The sequence below is a fragment of the Meleagris gallopavo genome, chromosome 2 (assembly GCF_000146605.3).
Source record: "Meleagris gallopavo isolate NT-WF06-2002-E0010 breed Aviagen turkey brand Nicholas breeding stock chromosome 2, Turkey_5.1, whole genome shotgun sequence".
Lineage (NCBI taxonomy): Eukaryota > Metazoa > Chordata > Aves > Galliformes > Phasianidae > Meleagris > Meleagris gallopavo.
In genome coordinates this window covers 51979019-51995383 of record NC_015012.2, presented here as the reverse complement: position 1 = coordinate 51995383, position 16365 = coordinate 51979019, and the positions used below count along the sequence as shown (strand labels likewise).

The following is a 16365-nucleotide window of genomic DNA, read 5'->3' as shown; positions in this document are numbered from 1 at the left end:
AACATCGCAGTCTTTTGAAAGATTTTGTCTTGAATTGGAGGTAAAGTTATGGGGTATGACAGATAATTTGCAGAATTTTTCCTACGGTTGGCAAAATGTCTTGAAGAGCTCAGAGAGCATGAACAGTTTCTCAAAATTAACTCATATTTGAGTGGGAAAAAAAATGAAAGAAGTTATCAGGAATACAAATATTACTTTTTTACATTTTTTTTTAAATAAAATCTTTCTACTTTTATTTTTCAAGAAAACGGGATAAGAAGAGGATAGTTTACTTCATGTTTTCTTTAAGAATATCTGATATTATCCACTCTGACCTTCTGTATCATACACTGCAGAGAGGAAGGGTGGGATCCTCTGCTTGTGGGCCATAAATGCTTTCATGTGCCTGGGGATATGTGAGTAGGAGGAAGGCAGATGCAAACATCACATCAGGGTGGCATAAGGGAGTTCTAAAACCATTGTATCATTGGGTAAAATTAAGGTGTGTCTAAATGCATGATCCTTGTTCATTAACCAAAAAATTCCCTAACTTTACTATAGCCCTTGTTTCTTCTCAGTAGGCCATAATTGGGACACTTGACTGATGGAATTCTCTTAGAAACTAAGAAATCTAACACTTTCTTCTTTAATGATTGATTGCTTCTAATATCCACTTCTGTTGTATGTTTATTATTTATTCATTTCTGCATTTACTCAAGATGTGATGAAGAATCCAATTAAAAGATCATAGATGTTTGTTGGGAAGTAAGGATACTCCTATTCCATTTCTACAGGTGGCAATGGTGGCTGGAACCCTACAGGCTGTGAAGTGCAAGCAGACTCCAATGAAAATGAAACGGTTTGCTTATGCAACCACCTCACACACTTTGGGGTACTCATGGTAGGCAAACTCTTATTGTTCACTAGGTTGTCCTTCCTAGAAAACATAGTGTAGTTTTTCTCATCAGTTATGATGATCAGTTAAGACAGCTATCCTCATTCATGTTTGTTTTGTGAGTTATTCCATTTGTACATGATTTTTAATTTTCATACATCATTTTCCTCCTATAAAATTTTCTTTTCATAACAAAATATCTAATGATAATGATCAAGAATAAAGTAACAAATAAAGTGAAGTGGCTAAATAAAAAAAATAAAATTGTCTCCATAGAAGTATTCTGTATTTTGGAAAGTAATGTGCCGCAGAAGACTTTGGGCAAAAGCTTCTGAGCAAATAGCATATTATATTATCCAATTTCAAAGCCTGGGCATGGCTGGGTGAAAAAGAAGACCAGAATAAGACACTATAAAATGAAGGAACAGTACTAAATCTTCCACCAGCAAAATGGAAAAAGTAGGAAAATGTTCACAGAAAAAAAGTAGAGAAATATTTTTTTTAGAGGAAAAGGTGAGGCACTGGTTTCAGAACAAAAAGCAGAGCACTGTATTTTTAGGGAAAATGATCAGGGACAAAAAAGTGTCCTGAAGTCAGAGTAATAGCTAATGAGAATGAAAAGTCAAGGCAATGGAACACAGTAATTCCACCTCATCTCGATATTCAAGGGGCTAAATTGGAATATCTTATTTAGCAAAATTGGTAAACTCTTACTTTCTCTTTTTTAAAAAATGTATATTTGATCAGCTTTGGAGTTGCTTTGCAGTAGAGAATCACAGAATCACAGAATCACAGAATGGCCAGGGTTGGAAGGGACCTCAAGGATCATGAATCTCCAACCCTCTGCCAAAGGCAGGGCCACATCCAATACAGCCTTGAACACTTTCAGGGACGGAGCATCCACAACCTCTCTGGGCAGCCTCTCTCTGTAAAGAATTTCCCCCTGACATTCAACTTAAATCTCCCCTTCCTCAACTTTAAACCATTTCCCCTTGTCCTGCAGTTATCAACCCTTTCAAAGAGTTGATTCCCCTCCGGTTTATAGGCTCCCTTTAGGTACTGAAAGACTGCAATGAGGTCACCCCACAGCCTTCTTTTCTCCAGGCTGAACTTCCTCAGCCTGTCTTTGCAGGGGAGGTGCTCCAGTCCCCTGACCATCTTCATGGCCCTCCTCTGGGCCAGCAAGAGCTGGTACAAAACATATATACCTCCTATTTTATCAGAAGATTTGGCAAAACCTCCGGACTATGTGGCTGAGATAGGTAAAGCTTAGTATATAAGGAAGAGGGATGAGGGTATCTTCTGCCTTGGGGGCATGATTTCTCTAATATTTGGATGTCTCCAGTAATTTGTCTGTTTGATGTGTTTTTGAAAGAAAAAAAAAAACTCAACATGAAAAGGATGAATTATTTCTATCTCAGCTTAAAATTTTGTGATTTTTTTACCCTCAGTAACAGGCCAAACCTTTTTTTTTTTTTTCCAAAATTAGTATTCTTTGACCTGTGATTAAAAACTGCTGAAAACTTGTTGACTGCTTATCACAGCAGTGCTCCTAATGAAAATAGATGTGGTTGGTTTGTTTTTTTGTTGTTGTTGTTGTTGCTGTTGTTGTTTTTTTAATTGTTGCAGTGACAAATTGGATTTCTCTGTGACAGGGAGTTACAGGCACTGACTTTTTCAGTTTTGGCTTTGCATAGCCTTCCTAACAGAGTTGCTCTCTTCACATGATGCTCAGATGTCAATGGGAAATAGTCACAAGCTTTTTATCTTTTTGCAAGCTAAATTGTGGTTTTGTTTCACTTTTCATCCCTGAAAGGGGGAGGGGGAAGGGTTTTCTTTAGAATATGCTCAATGAGTTCCTTCTCTACCCTAAATGCTTTAGTGACATTAGGAAATAAGGGAGAAGTTCTTTGAATTTGGGCTGTGTTCCAACAGATTTTTTACACAGTTTTTTCCAATTGCTTTTCCATTTCAATAATCTTATCTGACTTTAATTTAGGTATTAAATTATTTTCAAATAACTCTTTATATATATATAAACTGTTACAAGGTTGGGACAGAGTTTATGTATGACAGAAAAGCTGCATACAGCTCCTTCACTTTTTTTCTGAAGGACAGCATGTTCTGTAGCTTTCGTTTGGTTCTTTCTGCTATATGTTGCTATCTTTTTTTCTGGGGAAGACAGTTCCACTGACTGTAGAACAAATGATATTAAATGCTAATATTTGCTCACACTCAGTCCACAGTGATATAGATCCAAACATTCTCATTTTTTCTTTCCCTTAAAAAAGGAAATAACCCTGGCATTTATTCTCAGACAAGACTATGTGGCAATTATAGTTGGACAGAGAACTGGAAAAAAAAAAAATGCCCAGAATGTTCCTACTTCATTTCCAATCTTTTTTTTGAAATGTTGTCACTATTTTTCTGAGCAATTCTATATATAACTGTAGTTTTGTAGTATGTCAAAACAGGCCATAAATGCAAAGAACAGTATCTTGCCCTTGGTTTCACCCGTAGACAATTAGCTAAATTGATTCTTATGAGCTTCTAATAGCAAGAAACGATGTCAGAAACTCCCCAGAACATTGTGCATTTCATTATGAATAATTTTTAAATTACTTTTTCAATAGATATTCAACATTTGTATCTTCTTAAAGACAGTTGTGCACTAGCAATGGAAGTAAAAAAATATTTTATATGGGAAGATTTTTTTCCACAGAAGGACATTGAAATTCCTGGTACTGATTGTAAGGAGCAGCATCAGGCTCTGTCCATCTGCTGAACAGAGCAGTTATAATTCTCACAGCACAATGTTTTCAAGAGCAGTGGGAAGGAAGTGAGAGGTGTAACAACTATAAACTAAGTATACTCGGTAAACATGAACCCTGACATCAGGGTTATACTGTTATTGCCAAAGTGTTTCTAAGTTTCACTTGACTAATTACCAAGTAAGAGTGTTGTGCTGCAGCTGACGCCTCTTCCTCCTGTCTCCCATAGGACCTTCAGGGAACCACTACAGAAATAGACCCACAGAATACCAAGATCCTCACTTTCATCACTTACATAGGCTGTGGGATATCTGCCATATTTTCAGCTGCAACTCTTCTGACATACATTGCATTTGAGTGAGTACTAGTTCCATAAAAAAAAATAATACAAATGAGGTATACCTATGTGATAAAATAAATTAGCTATATGTTTTTCTTATTATTTCTTGCATTCAAGAAATAAGGGGAAGCATTCAAAAAAAAACAAACCAAATTCTTGGCACAAATATGGAAGTAGATTTTTTTTTTTCAAGAAGCTTAAGTTCAAATTCTCTCCTGTTTTAAATGTGTTGTGTTCCTCAGGCAAGGCAACAAGGTTCTTGGGGCCCAATATATTCTCTCTCATGAGTATGATATTCTCTAGGTCCAAAATAGATCTATATTATAAAACTCACAGCCAGACTTACTGTGAGGAAAACAAAAACAAAACAGCCAGGAAGCCAAGTTATTTAGCAGTTCTAACAAAGGACTAAAGGAAATGCAAGAGTTTTGAAATAATGTGATTATATGAACAGTGAAAAGAGAAAATGAAGTCACCTCAATGCAGAGCAACCATCTTGCCATTCTACTAAAGGATAGTTTTCTGAGGGAAAAAATAGGGGGCTTCTGAGATCTTCAAAAATAGTTCTAAATATCTCTAATAAATGCATTGCTATTGCATTACCTAAGATATAGTGTTTTTGTCCAAGATGGCAGAAGTTGTCCCACAGTTCATACATTTCAATGTGTCTCAGTTACAAAAAGAGTGAAACAAAGAAGCAAACAAAAACAAACAAAAATCCCTGACAACAGCACCAGCAACAAAAGAAACCAGAGTATATTGCTCGGGACGATACCTTCCAAAAAGTAGCAGATATTAATATATGAAGTAATTAGAGTTGATCCTTTGGCCAACTGTATTTTGAAAGTTTGCTGTTAAGTTTTTTCTGTCCTTATTTTAGGTACACAACACATTGCATTATGTTTAATTTGAAGGTTTGCTAATGCAAATAAATGAGTTGATAAGATATTTTGATAATTAAGTAGCTCATTAAGGGCCCAAAAAAGTGCTGGCTTTTCCTTCAGTAGTTGGAACCAATTAATCTTATGCTTTTGTATTTCTCTCACTAGGAAGCTAAGAAGAGATTATCCTTCCAAAATCCTGATGAATTTGAGCACAGCTCTGCTCTTTCTGAACTTGACCTTCTTGCTTGATGGTTGGATTGCATCGTTTGACATAGATGGCCTCTGCATAGCTGTTGCTGCACTTCTGCACTATTTTCTTTTGGCCACCTTTACATGGATGGGACTAGAAGCTGTTCATATGTACATTGCTCTAGTGAAAGTGTTCAACACCTACATACGGAGATACATACTCAAGTTTTGCATCATTGGCTGGGGTGAGTACAGTAGATGCAGTTTTTACAGTGTGCTTTTTGAAACAATGTTTTATAACAGACCAATATCACAGATACAAAACAGAATCAAAATCAGTCTAAAATTTCCTTCCCTCACCCTGATGTGCTGGCACACATCCAGCTGAGGACTCTGTGTAACAGAGATCAGAATTCCTGTGGATAGTTCAGTGAAAACACACGGGAACTGGCAATCTCTGCCTGAGGAGAAGCAGAGAGACCAGATACACTAGTGTTTCCAAAGAGGCCAGCATTTTCCTGCCATATCAGAGATGGAAACCGTGGCACAAAATAAATTCAGATCTTCACATTGGCTTTCAAGAAGCTCTCAGTTGAGCCTGCAGTTTCTTGCCAAAAATATAAAGTGTATGGTGGAATCAGAAGCGACCAAACTTTCCTGAGCTTCAGCAGTGTTTAAACAACAGAGAAATCCTTCCTGCCCTAAGAAGTATATACACTGTAGGACTGAATTGGAAAGTGTAATACTGAAAAATAACTGTAAGACTCAAGCAGAAAGGCTTTTATTCTTCATTTTTTTTAATATCAGGAATCTGTGCTTTCTGTCTGAAAGCACATATTGTGTTTGAAATAATACAGTACAATACAAAACCATTAACCTCATGACTAGAGCACTGACCTCGGTCCAGCTGGTAATTGATGTCTTTCCATCGGCAGCTAGCATCCTTTTTGGCAACATTAGCAGAGGACATGGACTGAGTGGTAGGAAAAGCAAATTAACCTCTTCCCCCTTTGAATCTGTTTTGTCATTGCAGGAATAAGACATGTAAATAAGGCATGTCAGGAAAAGTACATTTGCTCCATGTGAGCTGTATCTCCCTCTGCACATAGTTTTCTTCCACATAGTTTTCTTATTATTTTCCCAAAATATTCTTTTTACTATATTAACAAAACAGAAATAGTCCTCTTTTTTCTTTTTTATTCTTTTTTTTTGTTGACATTGAAGTTAAGGGCATCTAATGTTTTAGAAAAGTGAAGATATTTTCAGCTGAGAGAAGCAGAAGAGAAATTATAGGTTTGATTTCATGTTCCCTGGTTCCTCATCCTTCTTAAATGACATCAGCATCTCTGGAAAGAAGTCCCTCCAAAAATATCCCAATCTCAACTCTTCTTTGATCTTACTATTTCAGTAATTTGTTAGTCTCCTCCCTTCATTATGAGAGCTTGTGTGCAAGTGCTTTGAGAGAATTACCTTGTCACATCCTAATATAGCATTTTCTAACCTAAAGAAAGGACATTTAATAGTTTTATGTAGTTTTCTGACATAGAACTACCTCGGGATACTCTTTATTAAAGCACTAGTGTTCGAAACATTGATAATTTAGCTTTGCGCAGTAATCTTGAAAGTTTAGGAGATTTGAGAGCAAACTACAATGTTCTTGTATTACAGGTTTGCCAGCTCTAGTAATAGCAATTGTTTTAGCGAGCACAAATAAAAATGCAAGTCATGTTTATGGCAAAGAATTGTACGGCAGAGATGCTACTGGGCAAGGAGACGACTTGTAAGTATTTATAATCTCTTACAATTTACATTTAGCATGGAGAAAAAGAAAAAGCATTATCTAGATAGTTTTGGAAAAGTCACGTGTGAATAAAACAAGCAAAATGGACAGAATTGTCTCCTAAACTTTTTTAATCTGAAGTGCAAAGAATTTCAAATAATTCATTTGAAATTTGAAATTTTTAATTTGAAATTATAGCTCTGTGGAAGAGAAACCAGATGTAGACAGATTTTACTTGTAGTTAAATAAATGATGTTTTGTGCTACCTAAAAATGATTGTAATTTTTTTTACAGCTGTTGGATCAAGAATAAGGTTGTCTTTTACGTGACTTGTGCCGGATACTTTGGAATCATGTTTCTCTTGAATGTTGCCATGTTTGTAGTAGTGATGGTGCAGATCTGTGGGAGGAATGGGAAAAGAACTAATCGAACACTAAAGGAAGAGATCCTGAGGAACCTCCGTAGTGTGGTCAGCCTGACCTTCCTCTTGGGCATGACATGGGGCTTTGCCTTTTTCGCCTGGGGTCCCTTGACTCTGCCCTTCTTATACCTCTTTTCCATTTTCAATTCACTGCAAGGTAAGCTGAATTTCTTTTTCTTGTGAACAAACAATACTTGAGCTATTGTTGTTCTGGGAGACCTTACATCCAGTGATCCGTCTAGGGAATTCAGATCTAAGTTCTCTGGATCTTGCTCCGATACTGAAACATCATTAGTTTACCGTTTTGTAGAACACTTGTACCTACAACATATGGGTTGAAGGTCTTTGCTAGATCAATTAACATTTCAAGGGCTTTTAAATAAAATGCACAGTATTATAAATAGTACTATTCCTAGCTAACAGTCTGCAGTGATTTCTGCTGATAGATTCTTTATGACCTTCAACATTTCCTTTCACTGATTACAACAAATATAGGAAGTCTCTTTCCTTTATTTATTCCTGTAGGGAATTTGTAAGGCTCATAACTATTTTATTAAGCCATGAAAAGCTCATAAAGAAAAATCCAGTCCTGTGTCAATGTGGAGAGATAGCACAGAGATAAATTATATTATTTGGTTCGTCAAGGAAAATCCAGTGACTGTTGTAGGCGGTTTGTTTTTGTTTACTTTTGCTGAAGTTTTGAATATTTTACTTTTCCAGTGTGGTTAACTCTTCTGAAAAATGCTATAAATTGCAATCAATTATAGTTTACAGAATCATATTGTTGACATTTAGAAGAATTTCAGCTCAGAGCTGATTTATTCTGTACCAAATGGTGTAAGAATCTCCATCTCTGCTTACCCTACTCATTAATACAGAAGAGAACCCACAAAGGTCATTGGAGGGGTATGTGTTAAACCACACATATTAAAATGAAAAATATAATTTTATTCAGGGAAAAAGAAAAAAGGCATAACAAAAAGTAAACCCAAGGATGTCATTGGAGGAGCATGTGTTATGCCACACAAACACTGAGATAAAAAAATACATAATTTCCCAAGATCAGCAAAACAGCTTCCCTTAATGGAAGAAGTACTTAATGTAACACTGTGTGGTTTTTATCTGTTAGGGTTGAGATATATTTATTGCACTAAAAAGATTTATTGAGCTTTCGTGGAAAGAGAGTGATGTTGTCAGTTTTGGTTTGGTTCAGTTTCAACCTGAAATGCTAGGCAAAATGGCAAAAATTGTTTGAATGTGGTGTTTTTACTAAAGACTTTTTTTCCAATGGACAAAGTCTGATACTCCCCTAGGCGCATAATGAAGTATTTGCTGTAATGTGTCTGTGTCAGAAATTCAGAAAGGCCTAGAGAGATTAAAAGCATGGGAAGAACATGAAAAAAGATTAAAACTCTGAAGAGCATGCCAAGGATCAAATTCAACAAGTATTCTTTAACCAGATTTTCCACTGCAATCAATTAAGCATGTGCATGCAGAGTGCACTCAAGGTTGACCACCACTGCTTAAGTCTTTGTGGGGTAATAGCACTGACAAATGGAAAAACAGTAGGTCAGAAGATGAAACCAAAAACCCTGAGGAGTAAACACAAGAAGATGAGCGATGTGCTTTTCATGGATTGCAGTAACAAAGATGGCATAGTATACATTCATACAGGTCATAACAAGCATAGGAAAATAATAATCCTGTATCTGAAAATGCTTATTGCTTTGTCTTTAGCTTTAGGCAAAGCTAAGGAAACCAGGAAAAGAACATCTCAAATCACCAATAACTGGTGCAGCACGCATCTACCTAGAAGTAAGAGGATGAAATAGGAAAATTAAGTATTTGTATCAGGAAGCATTTTCTAGCATCCAAAAATAATTCAGTATGGAGGTCTTTCATCAGTATTAGTATGAGCTTAATTACTGAGCCTTCCATAAATATGTCTATTCTCTCTCTCATGTTTGTGAAATCTATGCTAGTGTTTCAAGCTGTACCAGAAGCCTCCATCGACCTAGTTTTCCGTGCACTGGCAGTGAAAACAGTACAGTGCTGCAACTACTGGTGTTACTGTACTTTGCTATTACATCTACATAGGAAATGATTTTTCTCTCTTTGACACTTAGAGTAAAAAATCTGGGAACATCTCTTTTTTGGCTGCTCATTTTATATATGCCTGGGCAAGCCAAATACTTTCAAGTTAGAGCCAAGCTAGAGCCAAGCCTAGGGTCTGATTTGTCTCTGGGAAACAAAACCAAAGCTGTGTTACTAAAGCACATTGTAAACTTAATGAATAATGAAATACAGAGAAAAACATTTCAGAGGCCAAGCCCAGACAGGGCAAAGGCAAAGTACTTAATGCAGTGCATTTATTTTGTAATACTCTAGACATCAGCGTTTTCTTTTTTAACCATTCAAACATGTTCCAAAAAACATTCAAAATGTTCCAAATATTCACCACAATTTAATTAAATATCACTTTAATAAGTTGGTAGTAATGCAGAAGTCCTAAGAGGTACTTGGGGTACAGACAACTGCACCTCTCTGAACAAGTAAAGGCTGCTAGAGATAAGGATAATATTATGTACCAGATCTGCTTTTCCATCCTATATCCTGCCATTGCATTCTTACCAGCTGAAACTTAGTGAGCCATTAGCGTATGTTGGAGGGGGTCCAGAGGAGGGCCACGAAGATGATCAGGGGACTGGAGCACCTCCCCTGCAAAGACAGGCTGAGGGAGGTGGGCTTGTTCAGCCCAGATAAAAGGGTGCAGGGTGGCCTCACTGCAGCCTTTCAGTACCTAAAGGGAGCTTATAAACAGGAGGGTCCAAGTCTTTGAAAGGGTAGATAACAGCAGGACAAGGGGAAATGGTTTAAAGTTGAGGGAGGGAAGATTTACGTTGAAGATTGAGGGGGAAGTTCTTTACTATGAGAGTGGTAAGGTGCTGGAACCTTAAGTCTAAGGGTGCCTAGAGAGGTTGTGGATGTCCCATTCCTGGAGGTGTTCAACTCCAGGTTGGATGGGATCCTAGGCAGCCTGGTCTAGTATTAAATGTGGAGGTTGGTCACCCTGCCTGTCGTGGGAAGTATTGGAGATTCATGACCCTTGAGGTCTCTTCCAACCCGGGCCATTCTGTGATTCTGTGAACATCTTAAAGAGCAGTCTTTGAGGATGGCACTTAACTATGTTGCCTAATTGATTTATTTTTTGTCATTTATTTGCCTTTAAGATATAATCATGCGGGATTTGGTAGTAACATTTGTCATCAGGTGTTCAGCCTTATGTTGGCTGGCTCCCAGGGAATAAGAATAGAATGAGAACAGACCAGGACAGGGAAGGATGGAAGATTCCACAGCTGATGCCTGAGAGTGCCAAGAGCACAAGAGATGTCCAAGTGCTATATTTAGCTCCAAAATATCTCTGTAGGATGATTAACTTGTACCTTATGCCCTACTGGATACCGATTTACCCCATGGTAGATGCCCAACTTCTGTCTTGAATGTAAATAGCTTTATTTCTTAAAAAAGTGAAAACTATGAAAATATTCTTAAATTCTTTTATTGCCGTTGCATGCACAAAACAGGTAATTTTGTTCAAAAATATATGGACACCTAATTAGTACTTACAAACATATTCTTACCATTCTCATAATCATTTCAAGTACATTCATGTGATACGTGTAAATCTAAATGCATGCTTGAGTGCCAACTTCAGGATTTCGGGTTATGAATGTATACAGCCCACAGCACTGTGGATATAGAATGGGAGGAGGTGAAATATCTTTTTGCTAACAAAACAGAGTCTGTATTTACTTTGCAGTCTGGCTCTTGCAGTCCCATTGAGTGCAAAGTTTTCATCTAGTTCAAAGACAAAATCTTTTAATGATTTCCATCTAAGCCAAAACATAATTAAAAGATCCACAGTGAGCTGGGTATGAATCAGCTGAATATGAATGTCAATTAAAGGGCTCTCATCTCTCTCTTCTGATACTCCAGACATTTGTATGGCAGCAACAGGATGGGAAAGCTTTAATTAATTCCCAAACATATTAAATGAGGCATGTGGATAGATGACAAGATTTGTCTTTGCTTGTACTTCATAGTCTTTTGTTATCAGATTTTAGACAATCTATTTATCCATTTAGAATACATGTTTTATTTGCTTTTGTTAAAGGTTTATTTATATTTGTATTCCACTGCGCAATGAAAGAAAACGTGCAAAAACAATGGAGGAGACATCTATGTTGCGGCAGATTCCGACTGGCAGACAATTCAGGTAAAAACAAGTCATGGTTCCTTGTTTTATGCAGTAGTCTGGAAAAGTCCAAGCAACCAGCTTCTATGTTGTTTTTAATATAATACCATATAAACCAGAGATGTTGAAAAATAGATTAATCATAGGATATCACTTCACCTCAAAAACAACAATTGCCAAGGGATTTTTCAAATATCACTTCATAAAAAATCGCAAAACTTTTCTTCCAGTTTTCCACTGAAGTCAACTGGTGAATTTTGTAGTGCTACACACATGGTTTTGGAAGGCCTTCTAGAGCCTTAAAAAAATAAATAAACGTCCAGACAGTCAAATTCTGTCATTCAAAAACTAATCCTAATCCTTTTTCCCTGCTAACTAAATTATGCTGACTAAATTGTTGACTATTGGATTGATGGAAGATTGATTCTAAAAAAGTCATTTGAAACTGTTCTGCCCTTCACCATGTTAATGAGAGAGAGCAGCAGAGACTCAGGAAATTCCTGTTGCAGAAATCAGGTTAGGTTCCAGAAGTGATGTTCATCTTCATCTGTGTGGAAGGAGAACACTGCTAGAGCTATCCTTTGCAGCAGCTTATTTGGGCACTTCAGAGTGTCTCCTGAACCTTTGGCCATCTTGGATGATGTTAGACTCCTGTGTCCTCCTTTGCTATATATGATTTCATAGCTTTGGACTGCACAATTCTTGCTCAGTAACTGTGATCCAATTCCACAGATAATATAAAGTGGCATGATCTCCTTGCCTGTTGAGGTAAACCAGCCCATCCTGAGTTATTGCAGTGCTCCAGCTACTTCAGTGTCCTTCCTGTCTTGATATCCATATGCTGTTTCAAAATTATAAGCAAATGCTTTGCCATCAAGAGTTCAGCTTTGCCATGTTCAGTTTTGTTTAGGAGATACATTCTCAGTGTAAACTTGTAGACTATGAAACTTTTATGCTTTCATTACAGTAAAAAAGTCTGAGTCATGATTTCAAAGAGTTAATACAAACTAGGAAAAATGAATTCATTCTGAACAGGCATCCAAATTATTTCTTAAGTTCAGTTTCCATGTGGTTCGTGTTGTAACTTCTGAACTGGAAAACACAGATAGACCGAATTACTTCCAGATTTTTATGCTGCTGTTGGGCAGCCTGTGGAGATGATAGAAATAAAAACCTGGAGGATTCAAGTATGTTTGTGATGTAATTAATGTGCTGTCATTACAGCCAGGCCATCACGTCTGGTTGGTTTTATTCTCTGTGAATCTGACAGGGTTTGCAGACAGAGCAGTGAGCTAAATGTGATCCTGCATTCTTATCTGATTGAAGTGAACTTCAGGGCATGTTATGATTAAGCAAAGAAACAAACACTGCAGCAGTCTCATTGCTAAATCAGAGAAGTAGTAACTTATACACTGTAGCAACATTTTGAGGTAAAAGCCTTCTCTGGATTTAAACCAGAGCTAAAGCAAACCACGTTAATTATATGCCTTCTGTGATTTTCACTGTAGTACATATAGTGAATTAGAATGATAACCAAGGTCACTGTGTGAAACTACTCATATCTACCTGCAAGTATATGATGCAGAAATAGTAGTTCATTTATTCTGAAGGATACTGGTATTGGGAAACATATGACAAGATTTTCATTGTCATTTTTCACCAATTTTATTAGTATTAGTTAATTCATTTAATTTCTGAAATTGCTCCAACACAACAGCCTGTAGTGTTAATGGTTCTGCCAAAATTTGATATACTATGTGACCATTATCACTCATTGTTATTAATGGTGCAATAATATGCAAAACTCTGTAACAGCAAGTACAAATTGCTTGTGTGTTATCTACTTCAGCAGATCAGCCGCTTGAACAGTAAGACTACTGTAAATGCTCCTAATGCATCTAATGCTTGAAATGTATGTAACTGAATACATTAGGCATTTAGTACAATTACTGATAGTAGTTATCTATGTTAAACTTTTCAATCATTTTCAGATTGGAGCAAGACAGCAACAAATATCATAAAGAAGAGTTCTGATAATCTTGGGAAATCCCTATCATCTAGTTCCATTGGCTCCAATTCAACATACTTAACATCCAAATCCAAATCTACAACAAATACATATTGCAAACGAAGTAGCCATACAGGTGAGTTCTTGTACTGTAACACAGTAGATCTGTGGATACTTACTTTTGTGTTAAAGGTACACTAATGACTTCTACCCAAAGATTAATGTGAGAAAAAATCACTAATTTTTATTATTGCAGTGTTTTTAATATGTGTGTTATTGTTTAATAATAATCTTAACTAAATATGCAACACAACTCACGTATAGTTCTGATCTGAGTATGTTTCAGTCTTTTTCTATAGCACTTTCCCCTTTCTGGATAAAAGAAGATAAGTTCAGTTATCCTTTTGTAAACACATAGTAACCAAAGCACATAGGGATGACGCTTGTTATCCAAGGTATCATGCAAGCTAGCAGCACAGTTGGAAATAGGAATCAAGTATTCCAAATCCAAGTCCTCAGTTGATTCACTCAGCAAAACTGCTTCCATTTGACTATAGCACATTCATGGGTAAAGAAACAAGTGGAAGCTGCTTGGAAATTAATACCGCTTTCCCAGAGTACACACAGTTTTTCCGTCCTAGAAATAGCATGCAGTATTTACTGCTTATCTATTCAGACGTCAGCAGTGTATGTAATAAAAGGTAGTATAAAAAGTATTCCACTCATGCTGTAAAAATGTGCTTATTTTAAGGACACTCTGAAGGAATACAAAAAGAGAGGAACTAGAATGATTTGCAAGTTTGTTTGCTTGTATCAAACTGTTTCAAAAAATCACCTAAATATCTGATGAAATACTATTTATCGTTTTTTGTTACTGAATTTTTTGTTAACTCATGTTGTCTTGTCGCATAGTCACATAAAATTACCACAGAATCCTCTCCTAAAATGTAGCAGAAATAAAATCTACATACATATTTAACCCAAGGGGATTTATTTTCTTGTTTTAAAATGTATGTTGTTAGCACTTTTCTAGAAATGAATTATATGAATTTACTGGAAGTCCCCAGTATCTCATTTCTGATGTTCCAGTCTTCCTTCTAGTTACATAGCATATTCTCCAGAAAGTACCTTCCTATTTTTGTTGATGATCATTTCCTGATTCCGTTAGGCACACAACAATTTTTGTCTAGAAATCTGTACTATTAACTTAATAGATATTAAGATTGCATTCCCTACCTCAGCTGTTCCTGTGGACTTGTCTGACATGACCAAGGAGGTGAGCATTGTGCCCTTGCTGCTGCAAAATATCTTCAGATCTGCCAACAGAGAGTTCCCATTGGTACTCATGTAGAATCAATAAATAGGCCCTCAGCATTGCAGATAGATGTTTTCTCTTGGGCTCAGGGCTTTTAATTGGTCTGACTACCAAAGTGACTTCATCCTGGAGTTTTTGCAGCGCAGTTTTGAAGCCAGACATTAAAGCAGTTCCAGACAAGAATTAAGTTTGAAGAAACTTAGGAGCCTGATCCTTTCTTTCTTCAAAAGTAGTGAGCTTAATCCCATGCATAAATTATATCCTGAAGGATAGTTAGTACTGTAACTGTATCGTGTTTTCGTAGCTTGTGATTGTTTAGTGGATGTTAAGGGAATACCACAGTTTTCTCAATATTTTTTTAATTTCCTTATATTTTGCTTTGAACTCTGAAAATACACATTTTATTGTATTTTATTTTATATATTTCAATATTTTTTGAAGTTGAGTTTTTAAATACCAATATATCTTCTCAGAATTCTAAAACAATAGAAAATAAGGTTCATAGTTCTCATTTTCAGTACAGCTCAACTTCTTGGTTTGATGCCTTAGCTACATCGCAGGTAAATAGTGTAATAGCTACATGTCTTGGTAGCTCTTGTTAATATGGTTGTAATGTGCATCCTGGAACTGACACAAGCATTCATGTGTTTGTGGTATAGATAATGTCTTCTAAGGCCCTTTCCTCACCACTGGTGGAGTGTTACAGGTAAAGTGAGAACTGCTTTTGTCAGATGCATGGTTTGGACAGGGTGAAGGGCTGCCATTTGCATGATGCCCTAATTGGCACAAAGGACTTTGCTTATCAGAATCACTGCTTATTTCTCACTTTTACATCTTGCGTCACTGATGCTGAATCAAAAGATAAGCGTGCTTCAGACTCTGAGTTTCTGCACTCTGCATCGTGCATGAAGCGTTTGGAAGATGCTCTTTTAGAAAACAGACCATGTCCTGATATTAATGTTTGCATACTGTACTCTGGGGAAAGGAGATCAAGCACTGAAGAACCATACACAAAGCATATATTAAAAAGCAAAAACAAACTGATACATACCTAGAAAAAAATCTGGAGATTTAAAAAATGAATTATATTAAAAATAGGAATTATGCAGTATATCTGGTCAGAGGCCATTACAGATTTTAGAATGACTAGAAGCTACTGTTCTTTCATATCCAGCCACACAAAATGAATTGGAATGACTAAGTATGGAATTCTGGAAGTTGTACTGTAAATTGCCAGTTGAATCCAGAAAGCACATTTTGTAACACTTGAGACAGACAAAAGAAATCACTTTTGCACCATGTGGCATTGCTGTCTATGAGCCTAATGCAAACTTGTTGTAGATAGTACTTAAATACTGTATACAATGTTTCCATGGATTAGAAGTCAAAATTAGTTCTGCATAGAATTCAGTGGTACAACTCCTGTTTGCTTCTTTATTTACTTCTTTTTACTTCTTTTTAGCTCTGTTTTGAAGTCCATTCAGTTTGGAAAGAAGGAAGGAAGGAAGGAAGGAAGGAAGGAAGGAAG

The 16365-nt window shown here is 36.5% G+C and overlaps 1 protein-coding gene across 1 annotated transcript in view; it reads left to right on the top strand.

The window, feature by feature from the left end:
* The window catches only part of ADGRG6 (adhesion G protein-coupled receptor G6), a gene marked incomplete at its 5' end in the record, with an annotated part of 60245 nt that extends 43925 nt beyond the window's left edge, over positions 1-16320 (top strand). The window contains 8 exons of the mRNA XM_031552210.1: positions 774-880; positions 3875-4002; positions 5035-5303; positions 6727-6838; positions 7133-7416; positions 11434-11535; positions 13506-13658; positions 15497-16320. Of these exons, the coding sequence (XP_031408070.1) occupies positions 774-880; positions 3875-4002; positions 5035-5303; positions 6727-6838; positions 7133-7416; positions 11434-11535; positions 13506-13658; positions 15497-15510 (1169 nt within the window). The remainder of the gene's footprint in view (positions 1-773; positions 881-3874; positions 4003-5034; positions 5304-6726; positions 6839-7132; positions 7417-11433; positions 11536-13505; positions 13659-15496) is intronic.
* Positions 16321-16365: the final 45 nt, after the last annotated feature.